The following is an 18,445-nucleotide window of genomic DNA, read 5'->3' as shown; positions in this document are numbered from 1 at the left end:
GACGCCCTGCTGAAGTGCTACCTCATGCCAAGAGAAAAGGGTTCTGCTAGACCCGAAACTCAGCTGCGGGGCGCTGGCCCCAGTCACGGCTGTGTCTGTTGTGAGGGGGGAGCAGTTGCTCAGTCAAGTGCCAAGTCTGCTCTGTGACGTGTAACCTGGGAAGTGCTAAGTCACTGTGAGGCTGCTAAGGAACTAAAATCAGAAATGCAATACCTCATAAATGTGTTTGCTGACAATACAGCAACTTCTTATAGTTGTAGTTAACTGCTATTGTTAATCATAGGAACTAAGAGTCATGGTTTTTACTGGGGCTTGTATGAGATTTCATTGTAATAATTTCGGGGAGGCTGCAAGAGATTGGATGGAAATGTTGATTCTAGGCTTTTTCAAAGGCCTTTCACCAAGCTCCTCGTAAATACCAGGAGCTGTTAGCTCTGTCAGGATCCTTGCTTCAGGTGTACCCCTTCACTGGCACATCCAAGTGGCCCTGCAGATCCTCCTAGGTGAGCACAGAAGAAACAAAATCCATGTGTCCCGTGTGTTCCAGTGGTCCTGTGGAACAGCGGTGAGGCAGCAGGGAAGCAGCACCGACCCTGCACCCGCAAACCCACAGCTGGGTTGCTCTTTAGTTATTTAAGCAACTTACGCTGGAGCAAGGCTGGCATCATCCTGTGAGCTGGGGTGATTCCCTGGAGCAGACATCAATGTACTACTTGTGTGTGCATAAATATGTGTGTGTAGCTACATATTAAAAAAAATTTGCAAACACATACATAAAAATACTGTGAGGCACACAGAGCTACATCCAGCTATTCATATACAGAAACATAAAAATATATAGCTATATTTATGCACACACATACCTAGAGCATCATATAGATATATGTCTAGGTATATATCTATATTTACAGTGACACTTCTTATGTAGATACAGCTATACAAACATATAGACCTAGGTAGCTGTGGCTAAACAAATACACATAGGTATGTAAGTACACAGGAAAAGAGAAGTATGATAGACACGCTATATAGGTTGATACATAGCTGTACCTATATAGCTAGGTAGCTATAGAGCTATATATCTATTTATGTGTAGCTATTTATGTGTGTGTATATATGTGTGTGTGCAGATATATGTACATACAAAGATATATACACACACAGACACACCCCCCCCATGTATCTATCTTTGTGTGTACACATACATAGAGCTCTGTGTGTATATGTGTGTGTGTGTGTGTGTGTATATACACACACACACGCATATATATGTATATACACAGACATTAAAATATATACCACCACTTCCACAGCCATGCACATCACCCCCATGTCCCCACACCCCAGCCCTGCCCCAGCTTTAGCTGATCCCTTCACAGTGCTCAGTTGCCGTTTGCTGCCTCACAATTTGGGGCCAAGCGCTTCCCCCATAGAGCCCTGTGCCCTAGCCCCAGCAACCGCACTGGCCCCCTCCCCACCCACACGCTGACCAGGCACCGCAAGACGTATTTTAAATATTGCTTCTTTAATAATCTACGTCATGGCAGCAGCTCCAAGGGCAGATACAGCTGACAGGATTTCCCCCAGTGTCTCTCCACATCAGTAATAATTCCATATTGCTGCAGACTTCTCTACTCCCCGGCTCCCATAGGCCACGGTTACATTTAATTCTGCTACTTATCTTAAATATAAAACATAATGCAACTGATCCCTTGACGTTGCTGTGGTAATAAAAAATAGAAAAAAGAAAAAAAAAAAAGTTTGTATTCTTATTGCCAGTGTGTGCCAGTAACTGCTTTTTCCCTTACAAAAAAAAGCCCTGCTTCTTGGGCCAGGTAAGGCTAATGTCTCCCTTGCTGCTGAGGGCCAATCCCTTGCCAAGAAAAAGTCAAATTATTCCCCAGGCTGAAAAAAGGGGAATTTAAATAAAAATGGTTGCAAGAAAAGCCCAATAGTTTCCTACTTTAAAAACAAAACAGTTCACAGTTCTATGAAAGGGTCTGAGCAGTACAGTAGAGCGCTACATTTACTGAAAACTTCTAGTGCTGATAAAGTTGTTCTTTTAAAAAAGAAAAACAAACAAAAAAAAACCCCAAATGAACCCCAAATTAAATTAAACCAGGAGAGCCAGTTGGCAGGGCAGGAGGAGGAGGAGGGCATCCTGTGCCGCCTGGGGAGCCCCCTGCTCTGCGGACAGGAATCAAGTCAAAGAAAACAAACCAATTAAAATAAAAAAATATCTTAAAAAAATAAATCCGGTTTTGCAGGCTGGGCGGTGAGGAGACCCCCGCGCACGAAGGCACGCCAGCGCCAAGGCAACGTGATCTGTTGGGAAACGGCTAGAAGGTGGCCCCGTGAGGCGGGCACGGGCCGGTGTCTCACTGGGGCTGGAACGAGAAGGGGCAAAAAGAGAAATATCAGTCACTCGTGCTGTGCACACCCCTCCCGGTGTGCATTGACCCCCCCCAGGGACCCTACCTCCCCATGGCCGGGCTTCTGGGCCAAAGGCGGCTTCTTGAGGATGCCTCGCCTGGGGGCTGGCGCTGGCTTCGCCTCTGTGTCCTCTGCCGCGTCGTAGGCCCCGGCCAGGCCGTAGTGCTGCTTCCTCAGCTCGCCCAGCCGTACCCGCTCTCCCTCCAGGCGCTTCTCCAGCTCCAGCACCTTCACCTGTGCACAAACAGCCATCCTGGTCCCTGTGCACCCCGAGGGTGTCATTCCCCGCCACCGTCCCCAGTGCTGCACTGGAGGAGGAGAAGCAGAAGAAGGGACCTCCTCCCCACCCCAACTTGTGCTGGTCCAGATCAGGACCTCAGCCTGGCCCGAGGGCAGCAGCACTGAAAACACCCTCATGGCTGTACCTGTGTTTCCATCTCTTCCTTCTTCAGCTTGATGAGGGACATGCCCGAAAAGTCCATGGTGTCTGTGGAGAAAAGCGGGGGGGGGTCCTCAGTGAGTGCACCCTTTGCTGAGGACCCTCATGCACCAAAGTGAAGCCAGATGGACACCTCTGGCTGTTCACCAGGCCAGAAAGGGATTTCTTCTGTTTTAGTTTGTTTGTTTTATTTCCCTTCCTTTTTCTTGCCAAAACCTCACCTTTTTCCTCGATCTGCTCTTGTCCTGACTTGGTGGAAGCCACCACGTTGGCCGCCATCTCATTGACGTTGCGTGAGCACTCCTGGAGCCGCACCAGGTTCCTGCTGCTCTTCTCGGCTTTTACCTGCAAAGAACATGAGAACAGCTTTGGTTCCTCTCCATGGCACCACCACAGGGGAGCTCCTGGGCAGCCATGGTCTGCATCAGAGCAGAGACACAGAGCACACCAGGCCACAATGGTCCTTCAAGGCCATTCACCCCCAGGACCCCAAACTGGCTCTGCTCCCACCTGAGTCAGGCACACATGGATAAGCAGCATCATTGCAGCCAGATCTATTTTTTTTTTTTTTTTCAAACCATGTTCTTAATTTTAAAACCATCTGCTGTAAAAAGCAGTTTGGGGCTTCCTCCTCCTCCTCTCAACCTGCATCCCCATTTGCTCACTGAAACCTCTACACATCGCTTGCACCCACACCAACAGGACAGGTGGCAAGGACCAAAAATCCATCATTCTCAATGCTGGCTCCTGCAGTTGCTTATTTGGGGTTTCTTGTTAAGTTGTTAACATTTTCTTTACATAATCAGCTTGACAGGACGAAGAGAGGAGGTTTTTACATATCTTCATTTCCAAGGCAAGCCCTGCTAGGCGTGGGAATATTAATGCAGGTGAAGACACACGGATTAAAATCAGAGCCTGACTTGAAAACAGAGCTTCCCTTCTCCCTGCTCCGGGAGGAGGCTGTGGGACCGATGGACAGGACGGCCATGCAACACTGCCCGGAAAGCATCCGTTGGACAAAACACCTCAAAGCCTGAGCAGCTGCATGCAGCTGGTCCTGCGGGATGCTCACCTTGGAGGCAGCCACCAGCTGGGCTGTGCTGGCAGCGATCTCATGGGAGCAGACGATCAGTTCCTCGTACTTGCCCGTGTGCAGGACAACTCTGTCTGCTGACTCCCTGTCAGATTAAAGATATTCACCATGTGCTACAAAGCAAGTGCATGTTATTTCCCTCCTGCCATACCCTTAGAAATCACCATCAGACCTTGAACCAGCAGCTTTGCCTGTGATTACTTAAAGTTCATTTACAAAGCAACTACTCAAAGGCAAGATCCAGAAGTTTTGGACGGGTATAAAATATCAAAGGAGGCAGGATTGTGCCTCAAAAACCCCCCTGTTTCTTGCATTGGCATGGGGATACCATGCCCTGACCCCAGCCATCCCACCCACGACCACCTGAGAACATGGAGTGTTAGACCATGGCAGCTTTCACACTGTGCAAACAGGGAGGAACTGCTGCTCCTTGTTCTGGTGACTGGTCCAACACAAGCTATGATGCTTTATAAGGAATTAGCAATAAAGCTCCATGCAGACTGGGACAGTTTGGGTTATCAGGTGATGGGGGAGCATGGGCCATGCCTGGGCACAGCACACAGAGCCATGGCCAGAGAGGAGCCTCCTCAGCAGCTGTGGGAGATCTCGGGGGTACCCTGCTCACTGTAGGGGTTGGACTGGATGATCTTTAAAGGTCTCTTTCAACCCAACACATTCTGTGATGCTATGATACCCACACGAGCTGCGTGGCTCCCCAGCCCACCGCCTTGGAAGCAGAGATCAGCCCTTCGGTCCAGCGCGAGTTCTTGGCATAAAACTCCTGAGTTGTTGCTGCCCCCTGTTGTCACGAGAATATTACGGCTTGTATTAACTTGTTTCTAATATACAACACATAAATCCATAGAAAATATAACAATACATAAATTCATGTCTATAAAGCCAAAAAAATCAAGGGATGGGCAACACTTCTGTGCCCTTCAGGCCACTCTCACCGGCCCACTTAAATACGTATCAAGAAAACTCGCTTTGGAGCCCTGAGCCTGCAAATTTGGGCTGAATTTAAAATGCGTAAGTCTGGGGCACTGTCTTTAGATAGACAAGGCTTTGCAAAGGCCACAGCGATGTCTGCAGAGAGCTGAGGGCTGAGCAGTCCATCTCCAGAGTACTGCTAACACAGGAAAGCACAAAATTCAGCCGGTGTTGCTGCAAACTGTGCTAAATGCTCCTGTATTTCATGTCGGTGCAGAGAGACAAGCGTAGGGGAGGACCTACCCGGCCACTTTCTACTATCTCCTTCTGCAGGTTCGTAGATGTCATTACAAGAAGTCTAATAGCCTAGAACGAAGGAAAACAGGTGCTGGTGTTTGATGAGGATTTTATAGAGAAGGACTGACGCTGTCAATGGTGGAAAGTCACAGTTTTGAGGCCCCAGCTCCATTTCTGCAGTACTGACCTTCATTAGGTCCGTGCAGGAGTTGGGAAACAAGAGAAATGTGTTCAGCTTCCCCCAGTGCCATGTTCAGGGAAGCAGGCTTTGGCCTCAGTTAGAAAATGGGTCTTTCTGGGAGACCAGCAAGCCTGCAGGTTACTTCAGAGCACACCACAAAGCAGCTACAAACAACTGGCTTAGATGTGCAAGATGAAGGCCCACCCTCCTGAAGAGCATTTTGCTCTGAGCACCAGGACGATGCGGCACCGGGCTGCACTGGATGCAGCTTTGGAGCAAAGTACAGGCCAGCAGGGGATGGGGACGGGACAGAAACCTGCCCGTGGCTGTTACACCCCCCAAAACTCACCGCTCGCTCACTTCAAGCTTAACACCAGAGCTCTCACTTCTGGCCTGGCTCATCATCTCCTGGTGAGGAACACGAGAGGAAGGGTTGGACAACACATCGCTGTGACAGCGAGTGGGGTGGAGGGAGAATGGACACCAGAATGTCCCAGCTCTGTCTCACCTCTATCCTCCTGACAGCATCCTCAATCGCCTCCGAGGTGGAGGCCATCTCCTTCTCAACCATGTCCCCCAGCTCCTCCTGCTTGATGTCCAAGCTCTTGGGCCTCAGCTCCTGCCAGAGGCGGCAGTGGCAGCCAGGAGGGTTTAGGCAGAGGAAGAGAAGGGAATATTTGTGAGGAAGAGAAGGGAATATTTGTAAGGAATAACACCAAACCAACCTATCTGACTCCTTTATTTTTAATTCAAACCTGTGGGTATGGAGTACAAGCCACCCCCAAATGCTCACTCCAACCCAGCATCTCAGATTTCAGCTCTGGACCATGGAGAAAGCCATGATTTAATTAATGAAAAAAAGAAAAGAGAAAAAGGAATGAAAAGGAAGAAAAGGAAAAAGGAAGAAGAAAAGGAAAAAGGAAGAAGAAAAGGAAAAAGGAAGAAGAAAAGGAAAAAGGAAAAAGAAAAGGAAAAAGGAAAAAGAAAAGGAAAAAAAAGAAAAAAGGAAAAAGGAAAAAGGAAAAAGGAAAAAGGAAAAAGGAAAAAGGAAAAAGGAAAAAGGAAAAAGGAAAAAGGAAAAAGGAAAAAGGAAAAAGGGGGGGAAAGAAAAAAAAAGGAAAAAAGGAAAAAAGGAAAAAAAAAGGGAAAAAGGGAAAAAGCAAAGATGACAGGAAGCCGCCTGCTTTGTTTCTCCCTTTAGGAAACACAAACGCCAGTAAATGAGCCCCCTGGTCCCCAGTGGAAGGGGCTGCGCTGGGCCCCATCTCCTACCTGTGCCAGTTGCAGGACCCCCTGCAGCGCCCCCCGCACGGCCCCCAGCTCGGCTCGCTCCAGCGTCTGCCGGTCCTTCAGCTGGGCCAGGTAGCCCAGGCTGCGCTGCCCGCAGTCCCGGCACGTCTCCATCAGCCCTGCAGAGAGGATGGGTTGGTGCTGGGCCCCTCGCTGGGCACAGGGACTCCCATCCCAGCCCTGCCACCCTCCTCTTCCTCCCCTCAGCCGCAGAGATGGTGCCAAGCATCAGCGGCACCCAGCAGATTTCTTGCAGGAGAGCACAACTCGGTTTTCAGCAGCAAAGCAACGTTCATGGCCCAGGAAGGGGCACTGGAGAGGAGGGAATGTGGGGAAGGAGAGCACAGGGAGCTGGGGAGACCATGCTGCACCCTGGGAAGATCTGCCCTGTATCCTGTATCTGCCCCGTATCCTGTATCTGCCCCAGGCAGAGGGGGCTTTGACATGGCCACCCCAAAAACAAGCCCCATAAACAAAACCAAAACCCCAACAGCCGCTGTGTCCACACGCAGCACTTACGGTCAGCGTGGTCGGTGGGAGCCAGGTGGGACGTGGCGCTGCCGTTCACGATGGTGTCGGCCGTCAGGTGCGCAAAGAGGGTCAGAGCCCCCACCAGCCCTGCCGCATCTGCCGGGCACAGGACGTGGTCAGGCACCACCGGCCTGGGCACCACTGGATCAATCCTTTCACTGGGGGCTGCCACCCGCCCTCGAAGGCGCCCGAGGGGCAGCACAAGAGTCTGGAGAGGTCAACATTGACCCCTCCAGCTGCAGGCTGCTCCCTGAATGAGTGCACGGGGACCTCCCAGCTGCATCCCCCCAGCTCCTCCCGTCACCAGGGCATTGCACGCTTGCCAATGGCTGCTGGATGCGTACAAATGACAGCAAGACGCAAGCGATGCCACTGGCCCCCAGCCCCAGGTACCTGCCATGGAGGCCACATACTGCGCGTGCCCGCTCTCCAGAGCGTCCGTGGACTCCAGCGCCGCCTGCGCCCGGCTGAGCAGGTAATCTGCAACGAATTTGGCTTCATTGGAGCCATCAGGCTGCCGAGCACAAGTGCTAACCATTAAGCAAGGCACCATTAAAGTGGAAACCAAGACAGCTCAGGTCTCTATGGCCCTGGCTGCGGAACAGCACTAAAATCTGAGCAAAATAGCACTGAGATGAGAGCTAAAAACTAATTCCTGGGATGTCTGACCCCAATCTCCTTGGGGGGTGATGTATGGTAGGAAAAAATGCCTGAGGGAAGCCAAAATGCAATGTTATCTGCCTTGGAGGGAGAAGGGACTGCGGGCTGCAGCCCCTGTGGCCAAACAGGAGGTACCTGGGGAGCTGGTGCAGCGGACATGCAAGGGGTCGTCCAGCTTGGCCACCGCATCACGGAGGATGTCCTCTGCCTCCCGCACCGTCACCTGCAGGATGCCGAACTGCTCGTCCAGCAGCTTCTGCTGCAGGCTCTGCTCCTGGTGACTCTGTGGGGCAGGAGGGACAGGTGAGTGTCACCACTGGGACACAGGACCCCTACCACCGCAGCCCCATCTCCAGCATATCCCTCAAGAGCCCCTTTGCGGGATTAGATGAAAACACCCCATTATTGCTGGTGCCAGTCACGTCGGTGATGGCTCAACTGAGCCCCCAGCTGCTCAGCACTCCCAAACACATCTCGCTCCAGCGAGCGGAGGGGCGCTGGGCTCCCCGCACAGCACTGCACCTTCTCCAGGAGCCTGCCCTGCAGCTCGTGGATCTCCCTAGTGGCCTTGTCCGCCTCCTGGCTCAGCAGCAGCTCCTTCTCTTCCACGAGGCCACGCGCAGAGAGCAGCTCACACTCCTTCTCGCTCACCGACCGCCTCAGCACCTCCTTCTCGGCGTGCAGGGCCTCCACCTGGGCGCTGAGCTCCACTCCCGTCTGCCAGTAGGACCAGGAGACCCCTGTCACTCACCTGCCACCACGTCATGAGCCCAAAGGTGGCACGGGGGGAGCTGAGGACATGCCCAGCTCGTGACACTGATGATGGCTCAGCCCCATGACGGTTCCCTGGGCTGCTGTTTGCGCCACTGGCCTGGCAGTGGTGACAGGCGCCACCGCCTTGCATGAGGGGAATTCACGATGGGGATTTGGGTGCATCCTGTGCCCCCAGCCTCGTACCTGCTTGGCGTGGCTGAGCGAGCGCTGCGCCTGGTCCAGCTCGTCCCGCCGGGTGTCCAGCTCCTGCCGCAGCTGCTCCATCTGCACGCTTTGGTCCTCCAGCTGCAACCGCACGCCCGCATCGGGGGCTCAGCTGCTGCAAACGCGCTCCCACCCCAGCTCACAGCCAGGACAGCAGGAACGAGCCCGGCCACGTTGTGCAAAAGGGGTTTTCAGGGTCTTGGGGAAGGAGGGGTGTCCTGAAAAGGCTCCTTTCCCTAGAGCAGGAACTCTGGGAGCTGTCCCCAGCTTGGGCCCCGGAGAACAAAAGCACCCAAACCCATCAATTTGCACTGTGGCATTTTCTTTGGGGGAAGAAAAGGCAGATTTGGGCAAGAAGGAATGAAGCACACACTAAATAACACCATCCTGAGGAGCCAGAGCAGCTCTTTCCCAGATCAGGGACCGACGTCTCCAACCACCCCACCCCATGCCCAAATTGCACACAGCCACGGTGTTTCCCGGGCTGGGGAGGGCTCGGTGCCAGGCGGTGAAGCCCCATGGCAGGGAGGACCCGGGGTGGCACTGGCTCACCTTCATCTCAGCCTCGCGCTTGACCTGCTCCACCTGGAACGCCAGCTGCTCCTTGACGCGCGCCACCTCCTCCTGGCTCTGCTGTGTGACCGTCAGCTGCTTGGCGGTGTCGGCGTTCTGCGGAGGGACACGGCGCTCAGCGGGCGTCAGGACCCTGCCCACTGCCATGCTCCTTCTGCCCAAATCCTTGCTTGGGGCGGTGAGGAGCTCAGAGATGCCTTTTTCACAGCACCCAAAACATTGACCATCAGCGGACGTGAATTCAAGGAGTGCCCCCCAGCCGATGCTCAGATGATGGGACCGATATGGGGTGAGGTATGGATGAGCCGCACCAGCGGTGGCAGAGGGACAAAGGCAGCGGTCAGTCCCTGCCCGGCGCAGGCAGCAGCGTTACCTTCCTCAGGAGCTCGGCGTGCGTGTTGATGAGCTCGCTGTGCTTCTCCTTCAGCTTCGTGTAGCGCATCTCGGTGGCGCTGGCTCTTTCTGGCCGGGGTGAGAAAGCATCAGCATCTGCGGCGCGGGTGGTCCCCCGCGGCCAACGGGTGCTGTAGGGCACCTACTTTCGGCTTCGGCGCAGAGCCGCTGAGACCTGTCGCTGTCCTGCTTGGCCCTCTGCAGTCTCTCCAGCTCATCCCGCAGTTGCTCGTTGTCCACCAGCGCCTTCTGCTTCTGCTTGCGCTGCTCCTCCACCTCGCCCTCCAGGCTGTTCACCTGCGCCTTCAGCTGCGTGACGTAGCGCTGCGCCTGCGGGATGCCAGTGAGAGCTCAGGGAGGCTGCCTTGCACCCATGCCTTCCCCAGCAGCCCTGTCCAGGTGCCCGGCTGCGATTTGGGCAAAGCAGCCACGAGATGCACAGGAGAATCCTCCAGCCCCTGGGCAGCTACGTCCCTGCTTGCTAACAGCAAGGGATAGGTCTCACATCAGATGTGAGATCTCATTTCAATATAAATATAATATAAATGTAAATCTTCATTTTTGGCATTCCCAGAGAAGGCTGAAGCTGAGCTTTGTGGTTACCTAACTACTTAGCAAAGTCTGCTGACATCTGTGCGGTCTCTCCTGTGGTGGGTGTCACCCCATCTCCATCAGGAGTCACGTCCTGGCACTGGGAAAAGCACCAAAAAACAGCACCGGGGGCCAGGACCCCGTTCCTGCTGCATCCCCAGTCTGGCTTTCCACGCTACAGCACCAAAACCCACCCCACTCTCCTGTACCCACTGCTCCCCAGCTGGGCTTTACCTCCAGTTTAATCTTCTCCATCTCTGCTCGGAGCATGTCCACCTCCTTCTTCAGGCTCTCGATCTGCGCGTCCCTGCAGAGAGGCAGGTTGGACCCGTGCAGCAGCGGCCACCCCCTCTTTGTCACTGTGGACCCCCGTACCTGTCATCCCGAATGCCATTGGGTGGCCCGAAGGTTTGCTCGAATATATCCGAGGTGATCTGGGGAAAACAGAGGGTACTGAGCTGAGCCAGGCTGCAGGAGCCTGTCTCCCCATCCCAGGGTCCCCATCCCATCCCCGTGTCCGCACCTGTGGCTCCGTGGTGGAAGCCGTACTGATCTCAATGAGGTTTTCCGGCTCCTCATCCTCAGGGGCTTCCTCGGGGATGACAACCACCGGCTTCACGTGCTCGGCCAGTGCGGACGCCCGCAAGAAGTTCGGGGGGCTCTGCAGGGACAAGAAGTCATGGTGGCATCACCTGGGGTTTTGGAGACCACTGCAGGTAGACCTCACTGCTGCTGACATGGGCTGGCGGGTCCCTCCGCAGTGTCCCCAGACCCCAAACCCACCTGTGGGGACACTCCCATGCACCCTGGACCCACGTCCTTTCTAAAGCATCATGTGAAACCGAAACCCCACTGTACCTCCGGCAGGCGGGGGATCTGGATGAGCCGCTTGAAATACAGCATATCGGATGCTTTCTTAAAGAAGTTTTTGAGGCTGCAGAGGGGGGAAAGAAAAACCGCTCACAAGAAGGGTTTGGCAGGAGGAAGGGGACCCTGCCACCCCACCTCGGTCTCCCGTTACCTCCGAAACTGCTCGTGGAAACGGTCTCGGTGGCCCTGCAGCGTGTCGGCCGGCAGACCTGTGGCAATAGGAACACAGCTGTGACTGATTTGGGGCTGCAAATTCATTCACACATGCCCGGATCCCTGTGGCTGCAACAGCCAGCGGGTAAAGGCCAGGTGGGAGTGGGATGTGAGGGGTCAGGACAGGAGTGGGGTGTCCCTGCATAGGAACCAGGGATGCAGCACAGGGAGGGCATGGAATCCCCAAAATATCCCCGGTGCCGCGCTGCCCAGGGCGCTGGTGGGCCAAGACACATCAGTTTGGATTCAGCAAGGACAAGTCCTCCTAATTCCTTCACCGGGGATGTCTGCGTGGGATGGAGTGGGTCCTTAGAGCCTGGCTGGGATACGGGGACATGGTGCCGGATGCCTCCATCCACACAAGCTGGATCCCCGAACCCAGGCAGAAGCCCAACCTGGGAAAAGACCAGCGGGCGGCACGTCCCTGGACTCACAGGAGTGCAGCTTGAACATCAGCTTGACAGCGTAGTGGTAGAGGTGGCTGCAGTCCTGGATGACCTGGATGAGGGGGGCCAGGCGGCACTGCACCGCCGACATCTGCGAGACGGCCATGGAGGTGTTGAGCTGCCTGAAAACTGAAGGGGTGAGCGTGTGGTGAGGCACCAGCGCCGTGTTTGCAGAGCGTCCTGCTCCAGGCAATTTGGCTTGATCATTAACGAGGGCGATGGATGGGGCTGTGCCAGGATGCGGGGTCACTGCCTGGGTTGCTGCCCGTCCTGTGCCACTGAACTGGGAACAACCCCTCTCCGTGCCAGAAAAACACCTGAAGGGAGCGTGGTGGCAGAGGGAAGGGGTGCTCAGCTCTGCTGCCAACACCCCAACCCCAAAAAGGAGGGATTTAAGCCCAGGATGATGCAAAGGCAGGCAGCTGCCCCCACGAGCAGCCGTTGCACGATGCAGCCAGGGAAGGCGAAGGGTTTTGCTCTGCTCTATTTAATGGCTCAAGGAGGTGGGAGAGCATCCCAGGACAGGGGCCGTGCCCGCCGGCACCGCAGCCTCGCCTGCGCTGCTCCGAAACAGATCCCTTCCCCTGGCAGAAACCCAGGCAGAGCATCCGCTGCCAGAGCATCCACTCCGCAGTGGATCCATCCCCTTCTCCGCTCAGCTTTAAAGTATTTATGAACATCAGTTCTGGGTGTAACTGGGTCAGGAGGAGAAGTGCAAGGCTGCCGGGAGCAGCATGGTCTCTCCCACTGTGCCGTTTATCAGGGCAGCACCGTGTTCCTGACTCGCAACGGGGGAAGAAACCACTGCATTTTTAAGCCATCTAAAAATTCCTGGAGAAGGAGGTGAGAGAAGCAAACACGGGCAGGGGTCCCCAGCCCTCCCCAGAGGCATTTCAATGAGGGGAAATGAGTATTTAGAAAGAAGTACAGCCCCATTCTCTGCCTTCGAAGGGGTAGAAAGGATTTGGGCAACGCATGTGACTAACACAGCTGTACCGAAATCAAATAAAAACATATTTCAAAGCAGCACTGCTCTGAAAACAACACTCTGCATTGCTCAGGTGGGCTAAAACCAGCCACGTTCCTTAAACATTTTCCTACAACCACCTCTACAGAGCATCAACAGGGAAATCTGGCTGAAAAATGCCCTCAGAAGTCTCACCAGAGGAGGAGGAAGGACTTGAGCCTGACCTCAGCCTGCGAGCAGGAGCTCTGCTCCCAGCTCCACTCCTGGCCAAAGAGCGAAACCATTGCTCAAGAGCCCCGGGGCGTGCGGAGGGACGGCGCCTCCTCACCTGACTCTGACAGCTTCAGCTCCCAGTCCAGGTAGTCAAACAGCTCCACCGTCAGCTGGAAGCTGCCAAAAAAAACCAAACCCGTCACTTTATGGCAGAGACACCCTTGCTCTGGCTGCTCACGTTCGCTGCAGGTCCCTGCACAGGCAAGGGCTCAGACTGACTTTGGTGGTTTTGCTCAGGGGATTTATGCTCCTCACCACTGTGGGTGCAGGAGGAATCAGGCGCCATGCGGACAGTTTATAAAACACCGATGGCCGCCCTAAACAGGAGCGACCAAGTTACAAGACACTGCTGGCCACCCTGAACAGGATGTTTTGTTCACAGGACACTGCCAGCACGGAGCTGGCGACCCTGCACCAGTTGCTTTGCCCCCACCAGGACACTCACATGTTGTTCACATCTGTCCCTGCGGTCTTTTCCAGCACCTCATCTGACACCTCGAGGCCTGGGGGGAACTCGGGATGCTTTGTAAAAGGAAAAAAAGAAAAAGGAAATATAAAGTTGCTGCTCGTATTTTTGCTGGTGCAATGCAGCCGCTGGCAAAGCCCCGTCCCCCTGGCATGGTCGGGTGCGGAGTAGGTGGTCGAGGGTCTCACCTTGACGTGGAAGGAGATCTTGGTGAGCAGCAGCCGCGTGTAGATGTTCACCAGCTGCCCATACCTGTCGTGCAAATGGCCCTGATGGAGACACGAGCGGAAATGTGGTGAATCCGAAGCAACGTGAGCAGATCCGGCAGAGCCCACGCGTGCCGGTGAACCCGCACCAGCCCTGTGCTGTCACCACGCGTGTACCCATCACCCAGCAGGGTCGGAGGCACCGTGTTATTTCAGGTGGTCATTTGCTCTCCCCGTGCCCATGACATTTTCTCAGCAGCCACCCGGAAGGCACAAGCCCCACTCACCCACAGGTCCCCGGTCTCCCGGATGTTGCTGCGGTACCTCTGGCAGTCCTGGAGGACCTGGGCACAAAATTGGAAGGGATGCGGCATGGTGGGGCTGGCACGGAATAGGGCGAGCGCCCGCCCGCCTGCCCTGAGCCTGGGGAAGGGCAGCCAAAAAGCTCCCCCCGCCGGCGCCGCAGGAAGGACGTTTCGGAGGGGACACTCACGTTGGGGTGGCCGTCACGCAGGACCTTGTGCAGGACATGGCAGAACTTCCAGCTGAGGATGGCGCTGCTGGGCAGGGGCAGCCCAATGGCGTAGGACCAGAAGGTGAAGGCGCCCTTCTCGTGGTGCGTCCCCAGGATGATCCCTTCCCCGCCGTCAAGGCCAACACGGGGAGCAGGGGACAGCTCGGGCTGGGGACCGTTCCCGTTCGACTACCATTACAAGGGTACAGGCACCGAGCGCCCGTACACAAAAGCCCCGTTTATTTCTTTCTGCTGTGCCTTCCCCTGCTGCAGGGCACGTCGGGGCCCTTTGCATTTTATTGCCAAAGAAACGCAATTTTACTGCGCTGCTCTTGTTTGCATTTTCCCTGACGGACGAACCTATGCGACGCCACTCTCCAGCCAAGCCCTCAGTGGGTCTCCCAAACCTCCCCATCAGCCCCGCGGGGTGAAACTCCCCCTGCGTCAGCACGGGACCTCCTCTGCAAGGAAAGGATACGGCGGGCATGCTTCTCCTTCACCGGCGCTTCCTGGGTGTTGATGGCTTTGCTGATGCTGATGGCCTGCAAAAGGAGGGGACAGCGGCCATAAGCCCAAGGGACACCCGCAGTCCCCAACCTGCATCCCTCCAAAGCAGGAAACAGCCCAGCCGCTTGGTGCATTTGGGAAACACCCTGAATTTTAGAGCACATTTGTCCCCTTAAAGCCGTTCACGACACATTAAAATAGGCTTTTTTTAATCCATGATCAAAGCAGCCCAATAAAACCCCCCCATCCCCAGCCAGGTCACTCCTGGTGCCCGGCTGCTGACGGCCCCTGCCTTCCCCATCCCTGCAAACAAACGGCATCTTTGCAGCCTGAACCAAGCGGCGTGCCCAGGGAGCCATCAGCACGCCAGCGAGATGCCAAGCTCCAGGGCTGTTTGTTTAAACACAAGGAGCCTTTGAACCATGGGGTGCAACCAGCACGTGGGGAAAACACAGCCCCCAAGCAGGGAGGGAGCAGTGGGGAGCAGAGCAAAAATCCACAGCAACGAGATCACCAGAGGAGGATTATCTGTATTCTAAAGTGTTTGATCACGGCACACTCCAAATTATGGGTTTGTTACAAAAGTCGACTCCAGACAGGGGTCACTTGTGTCTTTTGCACAATGCCAGGCTGTGAAACCGAGCTGCTGTGACGGACAGGGATCCTCCTCCTCCTCCTCCTCACCGGGTCCCTGCAGACTCCCCCAAACTGTGCCCACGTCTGGAGCCCTCGGTCACCGGTGGAGGAAAAAGGCCCCGTTTGGGCAGGCAGGAAGCGGCTCCACCGCCGGAAGAGAAACCCCGGCCCTCCCTGCCGCCCCATGCAGTGTAAAACCTCACAGAAACCTTTTATCTTTCTGGGGAAAGCCCCTGTCCCACCACGGCCGCCTGCGCAGGAGACGTCTCCATCGAGGAGCTCTCCTGCGGGAGCAGGAACCCAACACCGGGTTATCGAGTGCTCCTGACTTATGCAGGAGGAACCTGATGCCCTGCCAAAGGGGCACTGCCAAAGGTGTCGAGGCATCTAATCCACCCCAAATGAACCCAAAACAGCTGCAACCACGAGCTAGACAGAACAGTGGCAAAAACTACCATGAGTGCATTCTAAAAAGTGAGCCAGCCCCAAAATGCTGAGCCTGGCTGATGGGAGAAGGGGCTGGTTTTGCCTTTCTGGCAGCAGGGAAGCCCTAGCGTTACCCCGCCATGTGGGGCCATAAAGCAGCAGCGGAATTAAGCCGGTGACTTGCTGTAATCCTCTTATCCCCGAAGGTTAACGAGCCTGCAGTGCCCACAACAGCGCAGCCGCCTCTCCCAGAGCGCCCGGCACCTTCGCAGCCACCCAAAAACCTGGAGCCAGCAGAGAGGCTGCACCCTCGACCATGCCTCACCTGGCGAGGAGGTGCTCAGAGCGGGGCAGACATCTCCCAAACGTGGATTTTCGCTGCCTGTTGTGTGTGGGAGCAGCATGACAGGCTCATCACAACCCACCATGCTTGTCCCCAAGCCATGGGCAGGAGCCAGGCTCAGCCTCAAGCCCATGGGGCCCAGAGGAGGTGCAGCTGGAGGGGTCGATGCATGGGATGAGGGAAGACCCCCGGGAAAGGAAATGCAGTTCCACATCCCCAGGGACAGGAGCTCGGCTGGACAAGGACAGGCCTGAGACCCAGCCAGCCCATACCAAAACCAGGCTGTAATTCCCATTGGTGCTGGTGGTTTTACTGTGTTTATTACCCGTAATCTCGCTTCCAGCCCCATCAGCCAAAATTCAGCCTGGGAGCCGCTGGGGAGGCTGGTTTCATCCTCACTGATTCAGCACAGAGGTTTCACCTGAGCCACTTCACGTTCTGGCACAGATGAGCGCACCCACGCAGGGGCAGCCCCCAGCCCACATCAGCGCTGCCGTGACAGAGACGCCACATCCAGCACGGCCCCAAACCAACCCCAGCGACACCAAATTGATGTCAGTCTCTGGGGGCTGCTGGCTGAGTGGCATTTCTGCTGGCTCCAAAACCCAGGCTGGCCAGGAGGTCCCCAGAAAGGGGGTGGTGGGTGCAGGAATGGGCATGGGGTGATGCAACAGCCTGGGACACGTGTCCAGGATGTCCCTGTTGGACACCCAGCGAAGCTGGGCTGTGGAAGATGGCTCTGAAACAGGGAGATCCACCCTTGACCTGGCCTCTTGGGACATCACTGGCACACTGGGAGATGGGCAGGTCCCGGTCATCACTGCAGGCCCACAGCCAGCCCGGCCAAAACCTTTGCACCACCTGCGGACAGATCCCCATGGCTGCTGGGGAGCAGAGCAGCTCCAGCCCCACGGGAGGGGGGGGTCCGAACCCCAAAACCTGCCCGGCCACAGGAGCCCGCACGGGCGCAGCCCGAACACCTTACTCACAGCCCTCGCGTACCAAGCTGGTGACTAAAGTGGGGATCAAAGCGCCCAAATGAAGGCGCACAGTTTGCATCCACCCTTTCTTTCCAGGCTGATTTAATTACGGCGGGATCCTCCCTGCCCACAGCTCCTGCGGGGCCACAGTTCCCTCCTGGCAGGTGGATGCTGGGTCCTGGTGTGATGCTGCAGCTGGGAGAGGGTTTTTGGCATCAGGACATTGCGCTGGAAAACTCCCCAGCCGGGCAGCAAGGGCTGCGGATCAGCTGAGCTGCAATCGGCTGCTCCGGGGTTCCCTTCCTATCGCTCCTTCTCATCACTTCTCCTTCCCAAATTACACCAGAAAAGCACCACTCGGCAGTCACACACGCTGCATTCCTGGCAGCTCCGGAGCTCGTTGGATTTCCAACTTTCTTGTTTAAGAAAAGCAAAACTTGGCTGCAGAAAAGGGCAAGTTTTGCCTCCTGCCAGGCTGCAGAGCGAGTGCCCACTGTGGGACGGCAGCTTCCCACCTCCCACGCGCAGCCGCTCCAAGGGGGACACCAGCATCGCCCCGGCACAAGACCTCAAATAGCTTCTTCAGGGAAACCAGGTCACCTTCACGTCACCCACAAACACCCGGGTTCACACCAGGGCCAGCACCCATGGGCATCGCCCCAGCCTTCGCAGGGGCAGAGGAGATGGGACGCTCGGTTTCGGCTGCATCGCTCTCCAGGGTGGTGTGAAAACCTGGGCCAGCGAAGGCCGGCGGAGGGGCTGTGCTACCGGCGTCACCGTGATACAAAGGCGAGCGGTGGCCGTCTCCGCAGCTGCTATAATTAGACGTAAAAGGCAGATCAATGCCCCCGTACTGACATTGGAACAGTTGTGCCCTCACCCGAAGCATTGCTATGGGAAAACGCATTAGGATAAGGTTCCTTTAGGACAGATTTTCGGCAGTTGCTGGAAAAAAAGGTCAGTTTTGGGTGGTGGGTGTGACTGTCAGCCAGCGAGCCCTGGGCCTGGCTCTAAGAGAGCGACTGCCCGCTCACCCTGTACGTGCCCATGGCACCCCTGCAGCCACCAGCAAAGTCGCACCCATGTGGGGCACAAATCCCACTGAAAAGCCCAAAACGCCACGGAAGGGTGGATGGGAGGAGCACGGACACACTCCTGTCCAGCACCAGCTGCCCTTCGGCGCACGAGGCAGCGCTGCCGTCACGACTC

At 55.7% G+C, this 18,445-nt stretch overlaps 1 protein-coding gene across 1 annotated transcript; it reads right to left on the bottom strand.

The window, feature by feature from the left end:
- Positions 1-2,378: 2,378 nt before the first annotated feature.
- Positions 2,379-14,886, bottom strand: HIP1R (huntingtin interacting protein 1 related; the record flags this gene model as incomplete). The annotated part of the gene is given in 31 exon segments (XM_010188368.1): positions 2,379-2,387; positions 2,479-2,667; positions 2,859-2,920; positions 3,094-3,217; positions 3,945-4,050; positions 4,664-4,764; positions 5,199-5,261; positions 5,380-5,427; positions 5,719-5,781; positions 5,882-5,992; positions 6,646-6,782; positions 7,183-7,290; positions 7,588-7,674; positions 7,990-8,137; positions 8,377-8,571; positions 8,812-8,913; positions 9,385-9,501; positions 9,779-9,867; positions 9,945-10,128; positions 10,624-10,696; positions 10,765-10,823; positions 10,913-11,050; positions 11,248-11,323; positions 11,411-11,468; positions 11,907-12,047; positions 13,214-13,275; positions 13,604-13,680; positions 13,813-13,893; positions 14,118-14,174; positions 14,324-14,466; positions 14,823-14,886. Coding segments are annotated over 31 exon segments (3,072 nt in total), but the record flags the coding sequence as incomplete, so codon positions are not given.
- Positions 14,887-18,445: the final 3,559 nt, after the last annotated feature.

This window comes from Mesitornis unicolor, unplaced genomic scaffold (assembly GCF_000695765.1).
Source record: "Mesitornis unicolor isolate BGI_N332 unplaced genomic scaffold, ASM69576v1 scaffold23977, whole genome shotgun sequence".
NCBI classification, from domain to species: domain Eukaryota; kingdom Metazoa; phylum Chordata; class Aves; order Mesitornithiformes; family Mesitornithidae; genus Mesitornis; species Mesitornis unicolor.
This window is presented reverse-complemented; position numbering and strand designations above follow the sequence as displayed.